General features: G+C 38.6%; 1 protein-coding gene across 1 annotated transcript in view; it reads left to right on the forward strand.

The window, feature by feature from the left end:
* Positions 1 to 7,456: 7,456 nt before the first annotated feature.
* The window catches only part of LOC149835546 (uncharacterized), a 59,626-nt gene continuing 42,175 nt past the window's right edge, over positions 7,457 to 24,907 (forward strand). The window contains exons 1-2 of the mRNA XM_090008572.1: positions 7,457 to 7,590; positions 9,405 to 9,485. Of these exons, the coding sequence (XP_089864698.1) occupies positions 7,567 to 7,590; positions 9,405 to 9,485 (105 nt within the window). The 5' untranslated portion in view covers positions 7,457 to 7,566. The remainder of the gene's footprint in view (positions 7,591 to 9,404; positions 9,486 to 24,907) is intronic.

Below are 24,907 nucleotides of genomic sequence, written 5' to 3' on the forward strand. Positions count from 1 at the left end.
ATACATGCATAACATCTACACCCTTGACTTGTTATACCGATCTTTATTGGCAGAGTGCTCATATGGGTTAAAGGTGATAGAGCAACACAAAATGAGTTTGGGTATACATTCCAACATCATATTGTGATTTTTGCTTTAGAATGGTACTTGGGCTTTTGAGGTCTGATTTGCCTCGTGAAATGATGTACGTAAAATGATAAAACATTTAATTAAGAAAAAACCTTATAACTCATTCGCACTGATGAACTACCTTTGAAAAAGTAGGTGGTACAACCTTGAGTGATACCAATACATTTAGAGAAGCAATGACGTTCCTTTTAGCCTTCAATCACTTGAACTTAGGGAGTCCAAAGATATCCAAGTGTCCGAGGTGATATACTCCAAACTACTGTAGTTAGACTTGGATGCATCTTAACTAAATGTTCATGCCATTACGGAAGATCTCTCGACCATGGGTCGCCCGCTTTGGATATCTGGTCTGTTAGGTACTTCAAAAAAAATGATTCATATAGCATAATAAACACTCATTGCGACCTAAGCAGATACGAAGATACCTATGTACCCGAAGATGTTAAGAAAAATAAGACTTTGCATTGTCATAGTGAATGTTAATTGTTCTCTAATGGTGAGATATATGTGTTTGATATTTGCATTGGCACTGAGATATATGTTTCCTATATTCTGCTTTAATTATAACAAGATTATGTTAATCTGTTAAAATATAATATCATATTTATGGTGAATGTTCTAGCATACACAACCTTGATGTTAGTGGTATAAGCTTACTGACTTTCATAAGCCTGCCCCCATTTCATAGGGATTATAGGTGAGAAATGATCTGCAATGTCGTGACATGATACAAAGGCAAAGCCAATAACCATGTTTCTATTCTTTTATCGATCCTATGATGTCCTGTTTTTTTGAATCTCAGTTAGATTGAGATGATTTTGACTCTTATGTATGAACATGTTTTTGTTCAAATGATTATTGATACATTATTGTTTAAGTTGAAATGATATTGTATTTTATTTCAATTTATGCGGAGTTGGATTTTTGATGGAATCTTTTAGTATACAGACTTGGATCGATCCAAGTCTAAATAAGAATTTGATACAGTCCAATTTAGAGTTGTTAGTTTTTGTCACCCGCCCAGGGTTGTCCAATTCAAAAACCAAAACTATTTTCGATGTGTATCGATCCTCTCATTCGAGTTAGATTAAATTTCAAAAAAAAAAAATGGTTAAAAAATTTCACTTATTTTGAGTTAGAAATTCTAAAATGTTGGTACATGCACTTCATATGTATACACACATGTCGTCAGATATTGGTGAAGTTCTAAGTTATTTTCATGCACACTCTTGAAATATAAGCACACTTAGCTAGGTATTTGTGAACTATAGAGTTTTGAGTCAAACAGGATAAATACGCAGGTTATGGTAAACCTTCCTTACTGTGCTTGCTGGTTATGGTAAAACAGGGTAACTTGTGCTGGTTGTAGTAAATCAATCACGTATCACCCTAACTCTCAAGTATTTACCCATGTCGTAGCTGATACTTATAAAATAGGAAGACAAAAAGTATGGGGGTGGTTACAAATACAGATGACATTCATCTAGCAAAAACATTATTCATGATGAAATAACTTTCATTATAGAATGCTAAACTTAAGGGAACAACTCTATAAAAAAGAGAAGTTACGAAAGTTCATAGAGGAAAAAAATAAGATAGAAAAAAGGAAAAAATAAATTGCCAAAGTGACATGTATTCAAGGAAGCCCAAGAAGACACGAGGATCTGATTGACTCACAAACCCTCATCGTCTTCTCTTTTTATATCTCTCTTTTCTTCTTCTCATTTGTAATCTAAGCTTCAGGAATCAGAGGCTACTGTAAAGATGAAGAGATCCCGAAATAAAGTTCAAAGTTTATATATCTCAATTCGAGTGTTAAAAAAATCAACGCTCCAACACGTGAGACATGGTGTTTCAAGCGTCTTGTGTGTCTGCAATTTGCATTATGCGTGTGGGACTCAAACAATAGGGACCCATGGATGTTTTTGTTTGATCCGGAACACAGGTAGCAAAACATGAAAAAATAAAGTTTAAATACTGAATATGCCCTTTAAAACTTTTGCATTAGAAAAGCTAGATAAAGGAAAAATGACATGAAAGAAAAAGTAAAAAAATCACCAAACAATTTTATAAGATTTAATTTGGTATTTATTTTATATAAGTGGGTAAATAAAAAAAGATGAATATATGAGATGTTTCCTTGAAAATCAAGCTAGTGTATATGAAGCACAAATTCAAACTAAAGAGTTAAAGCAATCTAAATTTGAGGTCCGCTAAAATTGGATCCATAATTGATTTTTTTTAAAAACACGTTTATAAATATAAATTTCATGTTCTAAGATGAATTTCATGTTTTGAATATGAACCAATATGAGAATTTCGTTGGGGCTAGGGGTGGCAAAACCTGACACGACCCGCCAACCCGCCTCTTAGGCGGGTTCGGGTTGGGCTTAAGCCAACCCGTTTAATAAACGGGTCGACCCGCTTAACCCGTTTATTAAACGGGTCGGGTTCGGGTTGGGGGTATGCCAACCCGCCAACTCGGCTGACCCGTTTAATAAACCCTTCGGGTCAACCCGTCGACCCGCCAACCCGACCCGTCAACCCGACCCGCCAACCTGACCCGCGAACCTGAGAACCCGTTTACCCGACCCAACCCATTTATTAAATGGGTTGGCGGGTCATGTCAGGTTACCCATTTATTAAACGGGTCGTGTTCATGTTTGCCACAGCCGACCCGTTTAATAAACGGGTCGGGTTCGGGTTGAGGTATGCTGACCCGCCAACCCGTCGGGTCGACCCGCCAACCCGACACGATTGCCAACTCTAGTTGGGGCGCTCCTTACTGAGCGACGTGTTGTACTCTATAGGCCGGAAGGCAGTGATAAATGGCTAAGGGTTGCTAGGTCATCGCCCAGAAGTGTCGGGTCACACCGGTGCCCGAGTGTGGTGTCAAATAGGCAAGGGTTCCCTCACTTTGTTGGACGGGTGAAGGTAAAGGCGATAGTTCAAGACCATAAAATTAGGTTAACCACTTGAAACATAGGGTCTTTAACTGGTAAGTTGGTAGAGTTAGTAGATGTTATGTGTAAGAGAAAAATTGATATTTTATGTTTACAAGAGACCAAATGGGTAGGTGAGAAGGCAAAAGTGATAGACCCTTGGGGATATAAGATTTGGTATAAAGGAATAAATAGTAATAGGAATGGAGTAGGGATTGTTATTAGTCGTGAGTTTATAGATAATGTAGTTGAGGTCCATAGGAAGGGTGATAGGATTTTACTTATTAAATTAGTATTAGGTACGAATATCATTAATATTATTAGTGTCTATGCACCTCAAGTAGGTTTAGATGATTCCATTAAGCGTCAATTTTGGGAAGATTTAGACGAAGTAGTATAAGGGTTATCTCTTGGAGATAAGATTTTCATTGGCGGTGACCTTAATGGACATGTAGGCATTAGTAGGGTTGGATTTGAGAGTATCCATGAAGGCTATGGTATAGGAGAAAGAAACGAAAGTGGGGAAAAAATTTTAGATTTTGGTTTGTCCTATGATATGATCTTAGCCAACACTTGGTTTAGAAAGAGTGAGTCTCACCTAGTAACATTTAAAAGTGGGGTTAGTACGAGTCAGATAAATTTTTTCTTACTTAAAAAGAGAGATAAGGATTGTTGCATCGATTGTAAGGTTATACCAGGAGAAAGTGTAGCTACACAACATAGAGTCTTAATTTTAGATCTTAGAATTAGAAAATGCCGCAAAAGAGATAGACATAAGATAGATCCTAGAATTAAGTGGTGGGCACTGAAAGACATTAAACAAGGAATGTTTGTAGAGCAGGTAGTTAAAAAAGTTGATTGGTGTTTCAAGGAAGATTCAAAATCAATGTGGAATAAGATAGTGGGTTGCATGAGAAAGGTGGCTAAGGAGGTATTGGGTGAGTCTAAAGGCGATGCACTGTTAGGTAAGGATACATCATGGTGGAACAAAGATATAAAATTAGCTATTAAGCTTAAAAGAGAGTGTTATAGAAATCTAAGTAAAAGTCATGATAATGAGAATTTGGAAAAGTATATGATAGCAAAGAAAGAAGCTCGAAACACGAGAGATAAGGTATATAAGGAGGTTTATGACAAGTTGGATACCAAAGATGGAGAGAAAGATATTTATAGGCTTGCAAAGATGAGAGATAGGAAATCGAGGGATCTGGGTATGGTTAGATGCATCAAAGATGAAACTCAAAGGGTTTTAGTCAAAATGAGGAGATTAAGGAGAGATAAAAAGATTATTTTGATAAGCTTTTTAATGGAAGTCATGCTCAGAATCTTGGAGACTTCTCCATTCCTTCTCATGAGATGAATCATGACTTTATGCGCAAGATTCAAAAGAAAAAAATTTCAGAGGCGTTAAAGAAAATAAAATCAAGAAAGTCAGTTGGACCAGATGGTATACCTATTGAGGCTTGAAAATGCTTGGTTGAGAATGGTTTAGAATGGTTGACAAATCTTTTTAACAAGATTTGGCAGAAAAATAAGATGCCTAAAGAGTGGAGGAAGAGTACTTTGGTGCCTCTATATAAGAATAAGAGTGACATACAAGATTACACAAACTATCGTGGTATAAAACTTATGAGTCATACTATGAAACTTTGGGAGATGGTGATTGAGCATAGGTTGATGAAGGTTGTCATGATATCAGAGAATCAATTTGGCTTTATGTCTGGAAGATCAACTGTGGAAGTTGTACATCTTCTTAGACAAATTATTGAGAGATATATAGAGAGGAACAAAGATTTGCATATGTTTTTTATTGATTTAGAGAAGGCGTACGATAGAGTACCTAAGGATGTTCTTTGGTGGACAATGATGAAGAAAGGTGTTTCTCTCAAGTACATTAGTATAATTAAAGATATGTACGAAGGAGTGGTAACCATTGTCCGCACTTGTAAAGGGGTGACGACCAATTTTCCTATAACAGTTGGGTTACATCAAGGATCTACATTACGCCCTTTCCTATTTGCTATAGTGATGGATGAGCTTACAAAATCAATTCAAGAAAATGTGCCGTGGTGTATGTTGTTTGCTGATGATATTGTTTTGATTGATGAGTCTAGCGTTGAGGTTAATGCTAAGTTTGAATTATGGATACAGACATTGAAAGCAAGAAGTTTTACGTTGAGTAAGAGTAAGACATAATATATGAAATGTCGGTTTAGTAAGCAACGAAGTAGTGATGAGAGTGTAGTGAAGCTTGGTGAGCAAGAAATATCGGTGAATGACTGTTTCAAATATTTTGGATCTATCATTCGAAATGATGGAGAAATCAATGGAGATGTAAACCATAAGATAAAGGTTGGGTGGATGAAATGAAAAAGTGCAACTGGAGTGCTGTGTGATCGTAAAATGCCATTGCAGTTGAAGGGAAAGTTTTATAGGACGACAATTAGGCCCACTTTATTATATGGTACGAAATGCTGGGCTGCCAAGAGACATCATATTCAAAAAATGAGTGTAGCTAAGATACATATGCTTTGATGGATGTGTAGAAATACAATAAAAGATAAGATTCGAAACGAGGAGATACGTAAGATGGTAGGCGTTGCATCCATTGAAAATGAGATGACATAAAATCACTTACGGTGGTTTGGACATATTCAGCGAAGGCCTAATGATGCTCCAGTTAGAAGGATGGACAAATGGAAAAATATATTAGTCAAAAGAGGTCAAGGTAGGCCTAAGAAGACTTGGATGGAGATGATAGGAAAGGATATGAATGCTTTGAACCTTACCGAAGACATGACATTGGATAAAAATGATTGGAGGAGAAGGATTCATGTGCAGGACCCAGAATGATTTTCTTTTTTGGTTCATTTCGCCGACCCCAATTGTTTTTGGGATGAAGGCGTAGTTGTTGTTGTAAGATAAATAGTTTTTTTTCCAGTTTTATGGGGAAGACAAAGTTTCATTCAATTTCTATTGTTTTAAACGATGCTGCCTATATCGGTGCGACTGATACCTATCATATCGACATAGTAAATCAATACTATACTAACCTGAATAGACTATTTTCTAATGAATGTACAAAATACTTAAAATTAATTTTTTAATATTATTTTAATTTTGCTTTAATGGTTTTAACTCGTGTTACATTATGATTGACACAATATTTGTTATTATTTTGTAGCCAATTCAAAACGATTCACTTAATAATCGGTACCGGCCAATTCACCTGAATCATTGGCCAGGGATGATACAACAATGGTTCTAAACATTGGAGATATCTTTAACCTTTATAATTATGTTATGGAATTTCTTGACATCTTTTTTTGAGCCACCCTAATATCATAGACCTAGTTGTGCTGACTCTGTCTGCCATACTTACTGTCGTAGTATTGACAACGTAAAACTCTCAAGGGTAATCGGGAAGTCAAACTAGACCCTAATGGTAACCGGGAGTCAAAATTTAACCTCCATTGTAGCCAGAGACGTGAACATCTGGGATGGATGTTTATGGAATTTATCCATCCAAATCCATCCTCTAGTGTAAATATAAAGGAAAAAGGGCTTCACTTCCCATTCCAAATGCATAAACGCCCATCCTGGCACCCATATTTCCAAACAAGATTTCACCTTGGGAACATCAAATGCATAAATGCCCATCCCAGCGCCAAGATTCCAAAGAGGCCTTTATTGCCAACCTCGATTATAGAGAGTCCGGATCGGGTGCAATATAATTGTACAAAAATTGTGCATTAAGCACCCATCAGGTCTTGGGCCGCACGGGCTGTATTTGCTCTTAGGGATGGCAGTGGACAGGGGGAAAGAGGGGCCCCGCCCCGCCTCGCCCCGTTTGGATCGGGGATGAAGGGTATGAAACGGGGATGGAGGCGGGGGTGGAGGATAAAATCCATCCCCTCCGCGGAGGCGGGGCGGGGGTGGACGTGCACTTTTCCCCGCCCCGCCCCGTCCCCGCCACGATCCCCGCCTCATCCCTGCCCCGACCACTTTTCCCCGCAATATCCCCGCTCCGCCCCGCCTCATTCCCGTTTGGACCGGAGATGAAGGGTATGAAACGGGGATGGAGGCGGGGGTGGAGGATAAAATCCATCCCCGCCGCAGAGGCGGGGCGGGGGTGGAGGATAAAATTTTGAGGCGGGGCGGGGGTGGAAACCTTGCCCCCCGCCCCGCCCCGCCCCACTGCCATCCCTATTTGCTCTGCGCCCGACTTGGTACCGGATACATATAAGATCACAGATCCCACACCATACACCACAGTACACGTCGGATCTGGATTGAACTAACCCGATCCATTTGCATTCCCACGTCGACGTACCTCTTCGTTTCTATTTTTTAATTTTCATTTTTCGTTCTCATTTAATAAAATTTCTTCCCGGTGGAGGGTTTACAGGAGAGGCGACAGATCCCATCTCTCTCTCTCGTACTATATATAATCTGTGTGTGTGTGTGTGTGTGTGCGAATCCGCCTGTCGATGCGATGGTCGTTTGTAAATGCCGAAAGGTAATTTCGCTTCTTTCTTTCGGTAATTGGATCGATGGGAGCTCATTCCTGCTGTTTTATCTTTGTCTAGTTTGGGGGTCGTCCCGTTGTAGATTGTGTTTGTTCGTTGATCTGGTCTTCCGATCTTATATCTTAAATTTTTATCCAGTTTTGGATCTTTGGGTATTTCGTTTCTGTTTTTTCGCGAATTTGTGTGAAATTTTTATCCACTTTTGGATCTTTGGGTATTTCGTCTCTGTTTTTCTCGAATCGTGTGATGATGTGAGGAGTGAATACGGGAATGTGGTTCCTGATTCGCGTATAATCTGTAATTTTTTGGTCTAAATCGGTGGCTTCTTATGCTTCTCGCGCGAGATTAGTTTTCTGGACGCGTAATTCACGCATCGATCTTTGATTCCGTGCGTAATTGGAGCCTGAGCGGGTTAAATTTCTTCAGTATGCTTTATATTTTGCAATTTGTATGCTTAATGATTGGTTCGGTGATACGAAGTGGACATCAATAAAATTTGTGTCTTGAGCTTCACATTGATAAGTTGTTAGAAGTTCTGACGATGTAAGATGGCTACTGTGTCATGTTCATCAATTAACTCCTAAGAAACGCGTTCCTACTATTGTTATATTCTCGGATTTTGGTGATCAAGATGAAGTTCCGTATGGTAGAAACAATCCTTTGTTTGCTGGACATTGATTACTACCTGCTGTTCCCTTTTTATTTTCGAGGGATGGGCCTGCAGAATAAAAGTTAAGACAGCATTTTCTATCATATATTAAATTACTTGGAAGGCTTCAAAATTTTCATTTTCTTGGGTTCTTTTTTGGGAAAGATCTTTCCCAAAAATTAAAATGCGTAGTTAAGTGTATAACATTTGGATAAAGTATTTCATAGAGAAGCCAATGATAATATGGTGTTATACTGGTATACTGTTGCTTTTGCATCTGGGTTCGCAAGTTCAAACCATAATATGTTGAAAAATAAAGATAATTAGTTTTTAAATGATATGGCTTAGTTTTACCTTGAAGCTTTGCTTAAGTTTAAGCTTGTTATGGAGTGTTGCAGACCGATCTTGAACATCTGAGCTTTTGGATGTGCTTGGCTATATCCCTGTTTGTAAGGTAAATCATAGGTGTCTTCTTTTCCAGAAGGCAGAGACGATATATATATATATATATATATATATATATATATATATATATATATATATATATATATATATATGTGTGTGTGTGTGTGTGTGTGTGTATACATGCGTGCTTGCATGTAAAAGCGTTTTTTCTTATCTTGACTTTTTCTTGGTTCATAATGTTGTTACTTCAGTGACTTCTACTGTTGGTTGACAGTACTACTGAGTTTCCTTAGCTGCAAATTCTATTAATTGTGTCTTTTATTTCAAGGTCTCTGTTTGTTTCCCCTCAAATATTGGTATAATAACATTTCCTCTCAAATATTGCTCAGTAGACCATTTTATTGAAATAATGATAAGAAACATAATAACAAGAATAATAATTGGTTTTCTTCATTCCTTCAAAGCTATTTTAGTGCTGTTCACCGAGAACTTTATCCTATCTGTGGGAAAAATGGGGCAGTAGCTCTCATACCCTCCTTTTACCTGCTGGTTGATAAAATAGCTTAAACTTATTAATAGTTTTCTAGATTTGTCCCAAGTTATGTACACATCAATATGTGAGTTCCATTAGATATTGGATATCTTCTTTATGTGAAGATTTTGAAACTTTCCCGATGTTGCTGCTTTCTGAAAATCTATTTGTCTAATAAACATTCATAAGACTGCTAACATTTGTATTGCTGCATGTAGGCAACAAAGCTTTACTGTTTTGTACATAAGGTTCCTGTATGCGGAGAATGCATTTGTTTCCCGGAGCACCAAATATGTGTGGTAAGTTGGTAACTTCTTTCAGTTTATGTTAACTATGTGCTATTCTGCATAACATTGATGAATAAGTTAAAATGAACGATTCATTGACTTGTTACATTCAGAAATCTTTTGCTTGCTGCTAGTCGTTTTTGGTGCAGACCAGGAGCTTCTTTTTCTTAGGTGTAAAGAGGTTCTAGTTCCTGAGAAATATTTTAGTTTTGTTTGGTCAAGTACTTGGGCCACTGTTTCTCTGAGATAGCTCCATGTCCATGGTTTTGGCTGTAATAACAATGAACTTACTTTTTTGATAGAAATTCGATGGTTCTGTGTGTGTGTGTGTGTGTGTGTGTGTGTGTGTGTGTGTGTGTGTGTGTGTGTGTGTGTGTCAATGATTTTCACGCCGTGGAATTGCTTGAAGCTGAGTTTCCTTTTGTCTTACAGTTATAAAAAACATTTCTATGTGCTTTCTGACTCATGTTGAATGCAACTAAAAGAGAGTTTCCAAGGGAATATGCCACACCTAAAATCATCCCAAGCACTGCTAATGTGGCTACTAAGCTATTTCTTTGGAAAGCTCCTACTGAGATGGGAAGTTCCTCAATAAAGCTTGGTAGCCAATTATCTGTGTACATGTGCACAGCCTTTAAGCATATTTGATGCATTTCATTGCTGATATGCCCTGTCACTCCAGCAAGAACTTGGCGAGTAATGTGTTATAGAAATTACGAGTCTCACAGCGTTGTGTTTGCTGAGACATTTGGTTGTGTCTAGTCATTGTGAGACATTGCTTATGCATGAAACGAACGGCCTTCCCAGTTTGATCCCAACCTTTTTTTTGTGGAGTCTGACTGTTAAGGAATGTGCAAGTTTTATTTCTGGATGTTGTTTAGACTGGGTTTCACAAATATTGCACAAGGCATTTTTGGTCTCATGTTTGGAAACTAGACAATCATGGTTTGGATTATCAGTTTCCACAGTTTGCCCTATGGCTAAAAGGATGTTAAACTCTTCCTCCCATTATTCTGTTTCTTTTATGATTGGTATGGAGGTGCTTGAAATGTTGACTACCATTATAATGAGTTGCTGTTGAATTGTAAAATTAGTGAAACAATACCATGAGCTTTATGTATGCATAGTTGCATTTCCATTTTCCACAAGTTCCTGCATAACACAAATCATCTCTCTTTATTAAAGCAATATTTTGATTGTTGAAATAAATTTCACATAGGCAGTTCAATATCGTTGCAAACCTTCCATAGAGCTTTTTAGCTATCCCAAACTATTTCTAGAAGTTGACTCAAATTTCTATAGCCTTAAAAACTTATGACGTCTTTGTGGAATCTTAAGAAATATCCACAGCCACTCTCCATGTGTTTCAATCACTCTATAAATCTGTATTTTGCTCCTAAAAGGTACAAAACTCATTATATTGGTGAGGAAAATGTTCATGCTAATACACACACAAACAGAAGTATACATATGAACACACATCCATACTAACACCCATGCTCCCATCCACACCCACCTGTTGACAGACACATTTACACATATATGTATATGTAAAGGCTTTTTGGGAATACATTTGCTCTTTTCTTTTCTTTAAGTGCTAATGAGAGAAGAGCACCAAGGATCCATCACATTTTGAAAGAAATTGTGCTGACAGAAGCCCGTTCTACATTTTGAATCCTTTTTCATGAAAAATGATTCTCTAAGGCTTTGTCATAAAAAATGGTTTTCCCTTGAGTTATTCACCTTAAACTAAGTTAATGAAATTATGCTTTTGTACAGACAGTCCATTCCTGAATTTTTACTTCTATTCTAAGGAAACACTGCAATGATTGTTGTTCTGTTGTTTCAGATCATGGTGGAAGCTTGATTTTACTTGTTTGGTTGCAACATGATTTCATGATTGTTCTAATCCCAATTTTGTGCAGAGTATTTAACTGATGTCTGATTAGTTCCGTCTGATGAAAAAATTGATACTAGCTTTGGACAATAGATACATTTCAAAGTTTCCTTTATGCCTCTACAACCAGGCTTAAGGTGCCATTCATAGTTACTAGATCCATTAGTTGATGAATTATGCTTCGAGAGCTGCTAAACTCTAGAATTTAGTTCCCTAAGGAAAATGCTATAAATATCCCTACATAAACTCCTTTTCAACTAGTTGCTATTTAATCACTAGAATTTATGCAATTATTTGCATTCTTGTTGGATCTTCAATGGTACTGGATAAAACTTCATTGTATATTCTTGATAATAGTGAAATCAAAAGGTTTCATGCCCATGTTCTTGATGATAGTTGCCATAGTTGGCAGAGTAACCAATACTAGAGCGAACATCACAGAATTGAGCAAGAAACATTTGTGTAGCATTAATTGAAGTGAGTAAGAATTACTTTGATAATGTGCTTTGGCAACTTCCCCATGTAAGGAAAGCCCATTCGTGGATATGGAAGTGTCCAATCTTGACCACTCTTCTTTAGGGTGTTTTTGGATAGGCGTACAAAAATGTTGCATCCATGATAACTCAGCGATGATTTGCATTGACACCCCTATTTGGTTTGACACGGCCTTCTGCATCATAATTCTCCAAATATGGATTATCTTGGTGCTATGTTTCACATAAAATACCCATCATACATATGAGTTATTGTAATGTGATTGGATCTAGATCCAGATCCAATGTGCTGAAGTCTGTATACCCACATGCATGGTTTTAAAACCCGGTGACTCATCACTCGGCTCGTCCTTGAGTGACTTGTGATTCGACCGAGTCAACTTGGTGACTTGGCCGGGTCATGTTAAGTTTATATTTTATATAATATATATATATACTATGTATATTTTATAGTATGCTATCAATATATTATATATAATATGCATTATATTATATAATTTTATTATTTTAATGTATAATATTATTAATGCATGTATAATCATATTTTTATATATAATACGCATGATATTTATATTATATTTCATATAATATATGTAATTATATACAAAATATATCATATATGTATATATATGCATGACTCGGCTGAGTCATGGGAAAACTTGGCCGAGTCATGCTAAAACTTGGCTGACTCAGCCGTGAGAGTTTTGTACACAAATGAGTTGTATTGGATTTTGACCCAGTACTTGGTCGATCTAGGCCGAGTCAACTGAGTCACCAGATTGACCCGACGAGTTTTCAAACTATGCCCACATGCATTTATTTAGTCTTGTATGTTTACTTTATTACCCCCATCAGTTATGTTTTCCTTTGTATAATCATGGGGTAATGTTGTAATGTCACAAAAGGGAAAATATAAAATAGGAGATCCACACGCTCCCGCATTGGGAAATATGAATACTGCAAAATCTGTCCAGAATTCTATTCTCTTCTTCCTCATCTCTGAATCAACAACAAAATACCAAAGTCTATTATGGTATCATATCAGGGTTCCATTAATGAGAGTTCTTATATATCCTGTTTCTTTTCCAGATCTCTTCTTCTATCCTGTTTTTCAGATCTATCTTCTTCCCCACGTTTCTCCCTTGTGTTGTTTCTTCCTTATATTCGTTCTTTTGTCACTCTTTAACTTGTTTCCCTATCGTTCTTTCTTGCTGGTTTATCATATTATATCACTAACTTGTTTAAGTTAGGGTTCTTTTTCTCTTTCTATTCAAGATTGAATTTGAAGTTTGCGTATCAGATTTGATTTTGATTATTGTATATCAGATCAGATCTTCGTGCACTTTTCTTGTGATCTGTCCACTATTTGAATCCTTTTACAATTTGCGTGAACCTTGGCCCTTTCTTGGTAGTATCTTTAACTTTAAGAAGCCTACATCCACCTGCGTTAAAAATTTTGTTGCTGCAATCATATTGATCGAAACAACGTTGTCAATGCAGGGGATCTGAATTTCTGGTACTGCAAAAAAAAACCCTCAGTATTTATGATCTCATTTATTGCTTGTATAAAGATTGCTCACGTGGAGTAGGTTATGTTTTCCCATTCATCTCTCAACTTTCTTGTTCTTCCTTTTTTGAATTATTCCTATGTTACTCTTCTTTATTTCTGTCTTCATTACGTTAATCATGGATCCTACGTTCCAATTTTCTCCAAATCTGTCATCCAACTTTCTTCCTTAGTTGGTCTCAGAAAAACTCAATAATTCAAATTTTTGATCTGGAAAAGGCAATTACCCCTTTTATAAGGAGTCAGGATCCATCCGAACACCTAGATGGCTCTGTCTTGGTTCCACCAGAGTTTGTTTTAAGGGAAGTCAAAGATTAGAAGAGAAAGATTGTTGAATCTAGGCAGATTAGAAATCCAGTTTATCAATTGGATGAAGAAGGATCAAACACTCATTGCCTACATCACTTATGTAGTGAAAGCAAGGGAAGTACAAAAGAGCCACAAAGAACATACAATGATAAAAAGAGAGTGCACAAGCACAAGTCTACAAAGGGACCTAAGTCACACGGGCTCGGCTAGGGAGGTGCCGCACTCGAGTCGACACGCCCCGACACGGGTGCGGCTTTGGACTCGACCTGGACTCGGTCAACGCCGAGTCAGACTCGGTCAACGAGTTGAGGCCGAGTCCGTCCACATTTGGGACTCGGTCAACTTTGACCGAGTCCAAAAAAGTCCATTTGTCCCTAAAAAATGATTTTTTTTTTATATTTTTGATTTTAAAAAATATAAAAAGAGTCACAGTGCACAGTGCTGTTCACAGTGCACAGTGCACTGTGCTGCAGTCACAGACTGTGCACTTTTTTAAAAAATAATATATATAGCCGAGTCCCCATGTCCAAAAAATTTAAAATTGCGCCGCACCCGCACCCGCACCCATGTGACATAGAAAGGGACAAATCAATACACAAGCCAATCAGTGACAAATACATAAGATCACAAGAGCCACCAATGGACATGTAGAAAAGAACACAAAACATAAAAATAATAAATCTTGTTTGAGTTAGAATGCTTAGGAAAGCATTAACAAAAATAAGGACAAGATGTCCCTTTTTATACATCTCAAAAGGGGCCAAGGGAGCCCATATAGTCGTTGGGAGCTTCCAACAACTATATTTATAGCCGTTGGGGAGTCCCAATGACTTTATGGTCATTTGACCATAAAGCCCCTATATTAAAAGGGAATTACAAAAAAAAACAAAGAAAATACAAAAAGACTAATGTGACCCTAATGAGCACAATCTATTACATAAATGTGAAATGACAAAAATACCCTTAATGGGTATTACCTATTACAACCATTTAATATATATATATATATATATATATATATATATATATATATATACACCACTCTTTATGCTATATTGATTTTGATGCAGCAAATCATATCAGTGGTGATGTAAGTTTTCTGAATTGATTCCTTATCATGGTAAAAGCAATGTTAAAACTGGTGATGAAACTTGACGTTCCATATCACATATTGGACAAATTTCTATCCTTATTTCCAATTCTAAGTCTCTTTCCTTGTCTAATGTTTTTTTTTTCTCTGATAGAAACATATTCATATTAAATAAGAAGATAAACAATACAATGGATTGAGTGTGATGAGTTATCACACTTCAGATTAAAGGCATACAAAAACAGAGTATAGCAGCGAATTAAACTCCCTGTAAACGACCATTGAACCATAAAGACAAAACAAGAGTTAGAGATTAAGTGAAAAATTCTATTGTGACCAATCCAGTCCATTGGTTGGTTTGACCATTTCCTATGCACCCTGTAGGTCAGGTCCCATCTCAGTTGCTCGAGGATGATATTAACGGAAGTGGAGTTGCGAAAAATGCGTTGATTATACTCCCACCATGTAAGACGCCAGGCCATTAACACCTATGCATGCCATGAGAACTTCCACTTCCATCCCTTTGCTTGCAGATGTTGTGCTATAAGAACCTACCTAGGAAACGAAAGTGTTTCCCGACTGTTACGAAAGTCCCCTCAGGCCTGCTGTAACAAGTAACACACAAATGAACATTCCCAAAACAAGTGCTTAGTCGATTCCTCGCTGCAAAGGCAAAGGGTGCATTTTCTGCATAGTTGAAAACCCAACCGCTTTTCAATCTGATTTCTGATTTGATTCTGTCGTGCAAAATGAGCCAACCCACCAACGAACCTCGTAGTGGAAGCCCATCCCCCAAAGCGAAATTTTGGGCAACTAATGCACCGAGGTAATAGACAATGCCTTGTAGAGGGACGATGTATTGAATTCCTGGTCATTAGTTAGCGTCCGATGCAACCAGTCAGGTTCTTTTGTCAAAGATGTGGACTCCAAATCAGCCATGAGGAGCATCCATTGAGTGAAAGTAACCTCAGTAGGGTTCCATCTCAAGATAATGTCCCATTCATTTGAAGAGTATGACCAAAACTCATGCACCCTATCGTGTTTTTTGTGGGTAGCGATGTACAAATAGGGGATGCCTCACGCAAAGGTTGCTCACCCTTCCCAACCTCATGCCAAAATAAGGTGTTGTACCCATCAGTGATATTCACCCTAACAAAGCAAAAAAATTCGGTAATAATCAGCACACAACCCTTCCAAATACCTGAACCCCCTTCCACACCCAATTCCATGGCCAGTTCGCCAAATCATAATTTTTTAAAAAAATAGTGGATATCATACCCTCTTTTTTACAAATCACCCGTAACCATCACGAGATTAGGTCCTTGTTGAAATGATGTAGGTTATGTATGCCGAGGCCACCAAACTCTAACTATTGGCAAATGACATCCCAATGCACCAATGGCCTCAAACCCCCTTCTACATTCCATTCCATATGAAATTTTGGAAAATAGTGACCAGCCTTTTTTCCACTTTTTTTGGAATGATAAAAGTCTGCAAAAAGTGATTCACCATCGTGGATATGTTATGACACACCAAATTAATGCGGCCAACCCTAGATAAAACCCGAGCCGCACATGATTGAACCTTGGCATGTATCATCTGGTCCTCCACCTTACTCCAATGCATTTCACGTATGACTCTCAAGTGAAGTGGGAGACCCAAGTAGTCAAGTGGCAAGGGCCCCAATCCACATTAAAAAATCCTTGCAGCCCTCACTTGCACTATCCCGGAAGGGTCATTTATAACGACCACATGACTTTTTGCCCCATTGACATGAAGTCCCCAAATCTCCTCAAAACATCTTAGAATGGTCCTTAACACCAACATGTTTCAGTAGCCTCCCCAAACACCATGATGTCGTCCGTAAAAAATAAGTGAGATGCAAACGCTATTTGAGACCCGACATCCATGAAAAATGCCACCTTCAACGACAAACTTTAACATTACCGATAAAGCCTCTGCCAAAATAAAGAGTAACGGGGAGAGAGGATCCCCTTGATGCAACACCCTCTTAGGTTTAAAAGGCTTCCCCTATTCACCATTAATGGAAACTACAATCGATGTAGCATGAATTAATCCTTCGATCCAATGGTTCCATCTCTTCCCAAAACCTATGCATTGCAAGCAACATAAGAGAAAATTTCAATCTAAATAATCAATGCTTTTTCAAGATCGACCTTCAAAATGAAAGAGGGCTTGCCCGATAACTTGATGGAGTGGGCCCGCACTTCATGCATCAAGATGCATTTCTCATGTAATCGCTTTCCCAGGATGCATGCACTTTGTGTAGAGAAGACAATTATATTTATCATGTGCTTCAATCTCATGGCCAAGAACTTTGTAATAATCTTGAAACAAGTGCCCACCAAAGAGATAGGCCGGAATCTACTAATCTCCTCGACTTGTGGCTCCTTAGGTAGAAGCATGAGTGCTGATCTACCTATAATACCCAACACCTTCTCATTCGAGTAAAATTCTAGTAACATGTCCAACAAGCCTTGTTTAATGCAATCCCAATTAAATTTGAAAAATTCAATAGGAAAGCCATCTAAACCAGGTGTTTTACCCATAGTCGCTAGTCGAGGAAGTGGGAGCGGGAAGCGATATGGGAAGCAGAAGCGGGAAGCGAGGTACTTTCAAAATTTTAGGAAGCGGGAAGCATGGGACGACTTAGAAGTGAATCAAGAATCGTCTCAGAAGCGACCTAGGAAGTGAATCGGAAGCGACCTAGGAAGCGAAGGGAAAGCGAAAAAATAGAGAAAAAAACAAAAAAAATACAAAAAGAAAAAAAGAAAATGGGGGAAGCACTCTTCCCAAAAAATTTTGGCGCTTCGCAGCGCGTTTTGGAAGCGCGATATTTTATGCTTTTGAAACGCGCTTCGGGGAAGCGCGCTTCTCCACTTGGCTAGTCATTTTCGGTAACTTTGGTTTTACCATTTGGGAGAGTTTATACCACCCACTTAACATCCTCCAAGCAGAAAATGGTTTCCAAGCTTGAGCGACCAGCCTCGCTAAGCTTCGTAAAATTGAAGCTCGAGAAGTCAAGCGATATCGAACCGACCTTCTCAAAGCGGTTTTTGAAATATTTGGATGCCTCAAAAAGAATAGCTGGCCATTCCCAACGCCTACCCTCAATGTACAAAGAAGTAATTGTGTTCTTCCTCCTTGTTGATGCACACATATGAAAGGATTGGAGCCAATGTGCTTTGGCTCGTTGCTTCCACCTAATCTTTTCCCTAATCCTCCACTCACCAATATTTCTAACCAATGCTTTGCGCCTAGCCTTCACCTCCAAGGCACCAACCCCGTTCCATTCACTCTTTTCTACACGATGAAGGTCCTTCAATTGCTCCTCTCAATCATGCAACTCTTTGAATTTAGCCTCATTTTTTGACTTGATCCATTCAATGAGATTTTTGCACATGGGAAAGCTTGGCAAGTACCGTTTGCACTGCCTATCTTCCATGGAATGCTGCCCCTTCCCACCACTTCCGAACAAGTTTTGCCCATCCCGGGACTCTCAACCACCACATCTCCATACGAAAACCCTTCCTTCTTTTACACCTTTGGTCAGCCCTCTGAAACTGAAATAGAATCCATGTGGGTGCGTATCATGAGCTTGTTGCAACATGCTGGAGGTGACAAGAAACTAGTCCAATTTGTGCAAAAGAGGAGCCACACACTTGTTGGACCATGTGAACTTGGAGCCTTGCATGGGCAACTCCGAAAGATTTTCGTGGAGAAGTCCAAAAATTCTGTTTGTTGTGGTCGCCAAGACCACACACATTCCACATCTCAATCTTCATCACTTACTACTTTAGCCCTTACACCCGTGCGATGGAACCACCCCACATAACTGGTCAAGCATGAACCTCCTTTCCTCCTTCAGCTTACCTCGCTTCAGCTGCAATTCATGTTTGATTTTTGAACACGAAGTGGGTGGGAGTCTCAATCTGATCGCATCTTGGACTGTTCGCAGCGTATAATCTTCATCGAACCGAAAATCAGCGAAGCAGGTTATATGTTCCCCCTCGGAACACGCAGGTGCGTGTTCTCGGGTCTGAATGAGCACCACACATGTAATCACGTGGGGCTCGTTTCCCCGTGTGTGTCAGCATCACTTAACATCGGAGTCTGGTGCGTTTGCAAAGACTTAAGTACCCTTTCCCTCTATTAGCGTCATAAAACGACGTTTCGAGGAAATGACAAAAATGTCCTCCCGCCAGAAAGGGTTAAAACCATTATCGTTTTCGCCCTAAAGAGTAAACTCCTCTGCTTTAATAGGAGCTCCTCGCAATATGTCGCCTTAAACATTTCGGATCACCCTTTGACGATGCGCCATCTGCTGTAATAGGAGCTCCGATTGACGATGCACCTTTTGCCGTTGCCTGCTGCCGCCAGAGCACCTTTTATCACTTTCTGCTGCCGCCAGAGCACCTTTTGCTGTCGTCGTCTATTATCGCCGGAGCAGCCTTTGTTGTCGTCTGTTTGTGAGAAATAGTTAAACTACTAAAAAAAACAGTATTTTATCTATTGTTCATTGTGATACTAGGGTGCAAGCGTCGAACTGAGTAGATAGAGAATAACAATTTACAACAGAGATAATTGTGACAACGTCAAACTGAGTAGAGTAGCGATTTATAATAGAAATCGGATAAGAGAGTAGCGATTTACAGTAGAAATCAATTCAGAGAGTAGCGATTTACAATAGAAATCAGATAAGAGAGTAGCGATTTACAATAAAAATCAATTCAGAGAGTAGCGATTTACAATAAAAATCAGATAAGAGAGTAACGATTTACAGTAGAAATCAGATAAAAGAGTAGCGATTTACAGTGAAAATCAAATAAGAGAGTAGCGATTTACAGTAGAAATCAGATAAGAGAGTAGCGATTTATAGTAGAAATCAAATTAGCGAGTAACGATTTACAATAAAAATCAAATCAGAGAGTAGCGATTTACAGTAGAAATCAGATCAGAGAGTAACAATTTACAGTATAAATCAGATCAGAGATTAGCGATTTACAGTACAAATCAGATTTCTACTGTAAATCGCTACTCTCTGATCTGATTTCTATTGGAAATCGCTACTCTCTGATTTGATTTTTACTGTAAATCACTACTCTCTTATCTGATTTTTACTGTAAATCGCTACTCTCTGATTTGATTTCCACTGTAAATCGCTACTCTCTTATCTGATTTCTACTGTAAATCGCTACTCTCTTATTTGATTTCTACTATAAATCCCTACTCTCTGATCTGATTTCTACTGTAAATCGCTACTATCTGATCTGATTTCTACTGTAAATCGCTACTATCTGATTTAATTTATACTGTAAATCACTTTTTTCAACAAAGAGAGAATAAAAAAACCACGACCGCTAAGAGAGAAATCTTATTGCTCTTTTCAACAGTTACAAGAGAGAAAGAAAAAAAAAAGAATTTATACAAGGCAAGGGCGACAACCCTAAACCTAAACAAGTTGGGTCTGATCAATAAGAAACCGAGTCTCAAACATAAGCCCTTTTTTTTTTGTTCTGGTGGGCGCTGCCCCCCAGAGACCCCCCCGAGCCAGGGGCGCCCCCCGCCCGCCGACCGCGTAGTTGGAACCCCCGGACCCCTCTTTTTGTAAGAGAAAAAACTATGAATCATGCTCCACAACTCATCAGGCATGAATGAGAAGGCGGCCATGTGTTGTAACACAAGCTAAAAACAAAGGCGAAACGTGCAAATCTATTTACGGGGAGTGGAAGGACATTTTCATCCAACGCATATCTATCTTACGGGAGGACATTTCCGTCAAACGCATATCTACATTTTTTATATGTTATTTTATTATAAAGTCATCATGGGCAACATTGGCATATGAATTATTGCGGGTCCCAAGCTATTCCTTCGTATACACAAGAACACACGAATTTGTGTTTCGGGGAGAACACACACCACCCTCTCGAAAATCAGCGGGACAATGAGGGTTCGAGCAATCGGGCTGCGGCTGGTCATCTTTGATTTTGTTCGTGGCTTGGGTCGATGACTGCTCCAGCGCCTGACGTCCTTCCTCATGGTCTAGGCTCATTACAATAGGTCTTGGGTTAATCCAGATCTCAAACTCCTCCACCGTAATGGTTCGATCCATATCCGTTGCAGGATCTGGTACTGAAGCTCCAGTTGGCATACCTGTCTATACCCAAAAACGTTCTACAAAATGTTGTAGTCCCCATGTTGGTCTTTGATGTCCATACGGTTCTCCATAAGGATTAGCTGTATAGATGGTGGGCCTTTTAAATGTGGTTGGGTGACACGTGGGCCACTCTCATCCAGGATGAAAATGGAGGGAGGATCTATAACTTGAGGGTCATTATGCCTTTCTTTGAGAGAAGACATGATGAGGGGTTGTGCTTGATGCTGAAACAATGAATTCAAGAGGATGGCGCCACGTGTTAGCCATCCCAGGCCCACAGAGGCACAAACACTCTCCATGCAAATCTGTAAAGTAACTCCTCCTGCTTTAATGTCTATTTTGATGGGTTTATGTAACAATCTCATTTGTGCATTGAAGGGGCATATTGTTTGGGACTCCACACAGATCGACTCCCAGGGAGAGCTATGATTTGCAATCCTAACCAAATTTGAATTTTGGCCAATTAGGTTATGAGGCTGCACATTACCCCACACCCCTCTTTCCTCTACAATGATTGAGAACTGGCCAGAGAAACTGTTGGGATTTCGACTGGCGAGCTCCAACACGGCCGGTTTGGCGCTAGTGCAAGCCACCCACTCTTTTTTCAATGTTTGCTGTAGATTCCCACTTAAACAACTAGAAATTGAGCATCTTCCCTCTTGGCCCCTTCCACCTGGTTTTACGAGCCTTCGTGCTTGGGATATGGACTTCTTCTGTGATTGTTGCAACCATGGATTCATCAGGTTTCCTTCCCACAACATCAACGTACGTTTTGCGACTGTCAGCACTTTAAGGCTTCACGTATGCCCCTTAGGGGTCAAATGAATCTTGATTAGGCCCTGCTCCATTGTAACCCTTCGTATCCATGGGTAAGAGTCGATGGACTGGTTTGATGCACCTGCAGACTGTCGGCATGCTCCAGGCTAAGTGTCGAGCTTCAGGAGGTTTACAACAGGGTGTTTCATTCGCATATTCCATGACCCACACCCCACCTTGTCCAATGTTCTTAATGTTCCTCAAATCAAGAAAACCTTAATTTTTATTCCCAAACTTGTGGATGATACTAATTCTAGCATCGTATTTACCCTTAATTCTGTAAAAGATCTTCTCACGAAGAAGATGTTTGTTGAAGGGAAAATGTGTAGGAATATGTATGCCCTCAAGGAGAGTCATGTGAAGCCTGTCAAGCCAAAATTGAACGTGCCTTCCAGTCGCTTAACCCGTTGTAGTAGGTCTTTTATTGAGAGACTTGTATCTAGTCGTTTGATTCTCGAGTCTAGTCTAGGAAGGATGAGTGAAAGTTCTTTATGTTCCAGTTGTCAAGTTTGCAAGAGTAATGTATTGTCTTTTTCTTTATCTGACAATGGCACCTCAAGACCGTTTGAAATTATTCATTATGGTATTTGGGGTCCGACACTCAAAAATTCATTGTATGAAAGCAAGTATTATGTTATCTTTGTTGATGATTTTACTCGTTATTCATGAATTTATTTTATGAAACACAAGTATAAAGTTCTTGCTATCTTTCATCGGTTTCATGCCTTTGTTATGAATAAATTCTCTCTTCCTGTTGTTAATTTCCAATGTGATGGGGGTGAAGAGTTTTGTTTGAAGGAATTCATTGATTTTTTGCATGATAATGAGATTAATCACAATATATCTTGCCCATATACACATCAACAAAATGATGTTGCAACAAGAAAGCATCGCCATATTATAGAGTAGTTTGACTATGATTTATGCAAGTGATATGTTTTTATTCTTGTGGACAAAAGCTTTCCATTCTGTAGTGTTTGTGATAAACAGGTTGCCAATGAAAGGTCTACAAAACATGTCACCATTCTTTATGTTATATGGGAAACGTCTGAATTACAAAGAGTTGAAAGCATAGGGCTGCACATGTTCATGTAGATAAATTGTTGAGAACTAAATTTGACCAAAGGGTGTGTGTAGATTTGTTGGATATGCGGATGATTATAAGGGTTATCGTTGTTATGATCATTTGGGAAAGTGTATTCCAATATTGCGGAATGTTGTGTTTGATGAGCTACTTTTTAAAATGCTACCAATGATAAAAAACAACCATCTGATGGTAAAGAAGAATGCATAATTATTTTTGTGTCCTGATTCTGGGGAGTTCTTATAAAAGGGCAACGGGAAGCCACCTGAAATAAATGTAGAACAGATGGAACCTCACACAGAGAACGTTGAGCAAGACAATGTATAACAAGAAGTTGTTGATCAACCAACCCTCACTTGAATTTCACAGGTACAAAGAAGGTGCGGTGTAAAATAAAAGATCCAAAACTACAAAAACTTAACCATCAAACCAAGAGATTCAACATCAAGAAGAAAACATTATTGAACCAAGAAGGTCAGAGAGGATTCAACATTTGATAGAGAGATGGGTAAATTATGACAACTTTTCTATAGATCATTAACTATTCTTAACTGAGATAACTAAGCATGATGAGCCCAAGTAGTATAATCAAGCTGCCAAAAATCAGTGATCAGTGGAGGTTATGAATGAAGAAATCGAAGATGGGTGGAGGCTATGAATGAAGAAATGAAGGCCCTTCATGAGTGTCACATGTGAGAAGTCATACCAATGCCTAATGAAAATAATGTAGTTGGTTCAAAGTGAGTTTATAAGATAAAATATAAACTCGATCAATAGAGAGGTACAAGGCCATACTTGTGGCAAAAGATTATACACAAAAGTATGGCTTGGATTATGATGAGACATTCAACCCTGTTGTCAAACTGTGTACCATAAGATTGATTTTATTGTTGTAGACTATGGTTGGTCTTTAAATCAGTTGGATGTGAAAATTGTGTTTCTACACGAGAGCCTGAAAGAAGAAGTGCATTTGGAACAACCCGCGGGATAAAATATTGAAGACCAGAGGACACATGTTTGCAGGTTGAAGAGGGCAATATATGGTTTGAAATAGAGCTCCAGATCTTGGTTCGAGAGTTTTTCTTCAGAAATTCATAATCATGGTTTTCAATGGTCGCTACTTGATCACTCTTTTTTCATTTATAAGGAGAAAAAAAAGATGACATTATTGCTTATTTATGTTGATGACATCATCGTGACTGAGAATTTAAAATAGCATATTAAAGAAATCAAGTTTGTTCTTGCCATGAAGTTTCAAATGAAAGATCTACAAAAGTTGAAGTATTTCCTGGGGGTGGAAGTACGTATGTTTCAAAATGCTGACCTTGTTCTAACACAACATAAATATACTATGGATCTGCTTGCTAAAACTGGTATGAAAGATTGTAAGCTTGTCTCCATACCAAGCCTGGTACGCCAAAGATTAAGTGGTACAGAAGGAGAGTTGCATGGTGATCTAATTGAATACAGAAGTATAGTAGGTATGCTTCAATATCTCACATTTACTAGGTTAGATATAGTATATGTTGTGAACCAAGTATCTCAATTCATGCATGTACGAAAGGTCGGTCATATGGAGGCAACAAAAAGGATTTTAAGGTATTTGAAGGGCACAACAAGAGACAGGTTAGTGTATAAAAGATCATGAGGAAAGGATATGTTAATGTTAATGGCATATTTTGATGTTGATTGGGTGAGAGATCTATTTTCGGCTATTGTGTTTACCTAAGTGAATACAATAGAGTCTTAATTTTAGATCTTAGAATTAGACAATGCCGCAAAAGGGATAAACATAGGATAGATCCTAGAATTAAGTGGTGGGCACTGAAAGGAGCTAAAAAAGGAATGTTTGTAGAGAAGGTAGTTAAGAAAGCTGATTGATGTCTCGAGGAGGATTTAGAATCAATGTGGAATAAGATAGCGGGTGACATGAGAAAGGTGGCTAAGGAGGTATTGAGTGAGTCTAAAGGCGGTGCACCGCTAGGTAAGGATACAT

This window comes from Nuphar pumila, chromosome 6 (assembly GCF_984573655.1).
Source record: "Nuphar pumila chromosome 6, dmNupPumi1.hap1.1, whole genome shotgun sequence".
Classification (NCBI taxonomy): Eukaryota; Viridiplantae; Streptophyta; class Magnoliopsida; order Nymphaeales; family Nymphaeaceae; genus Nuphar; species Nuphar pumila.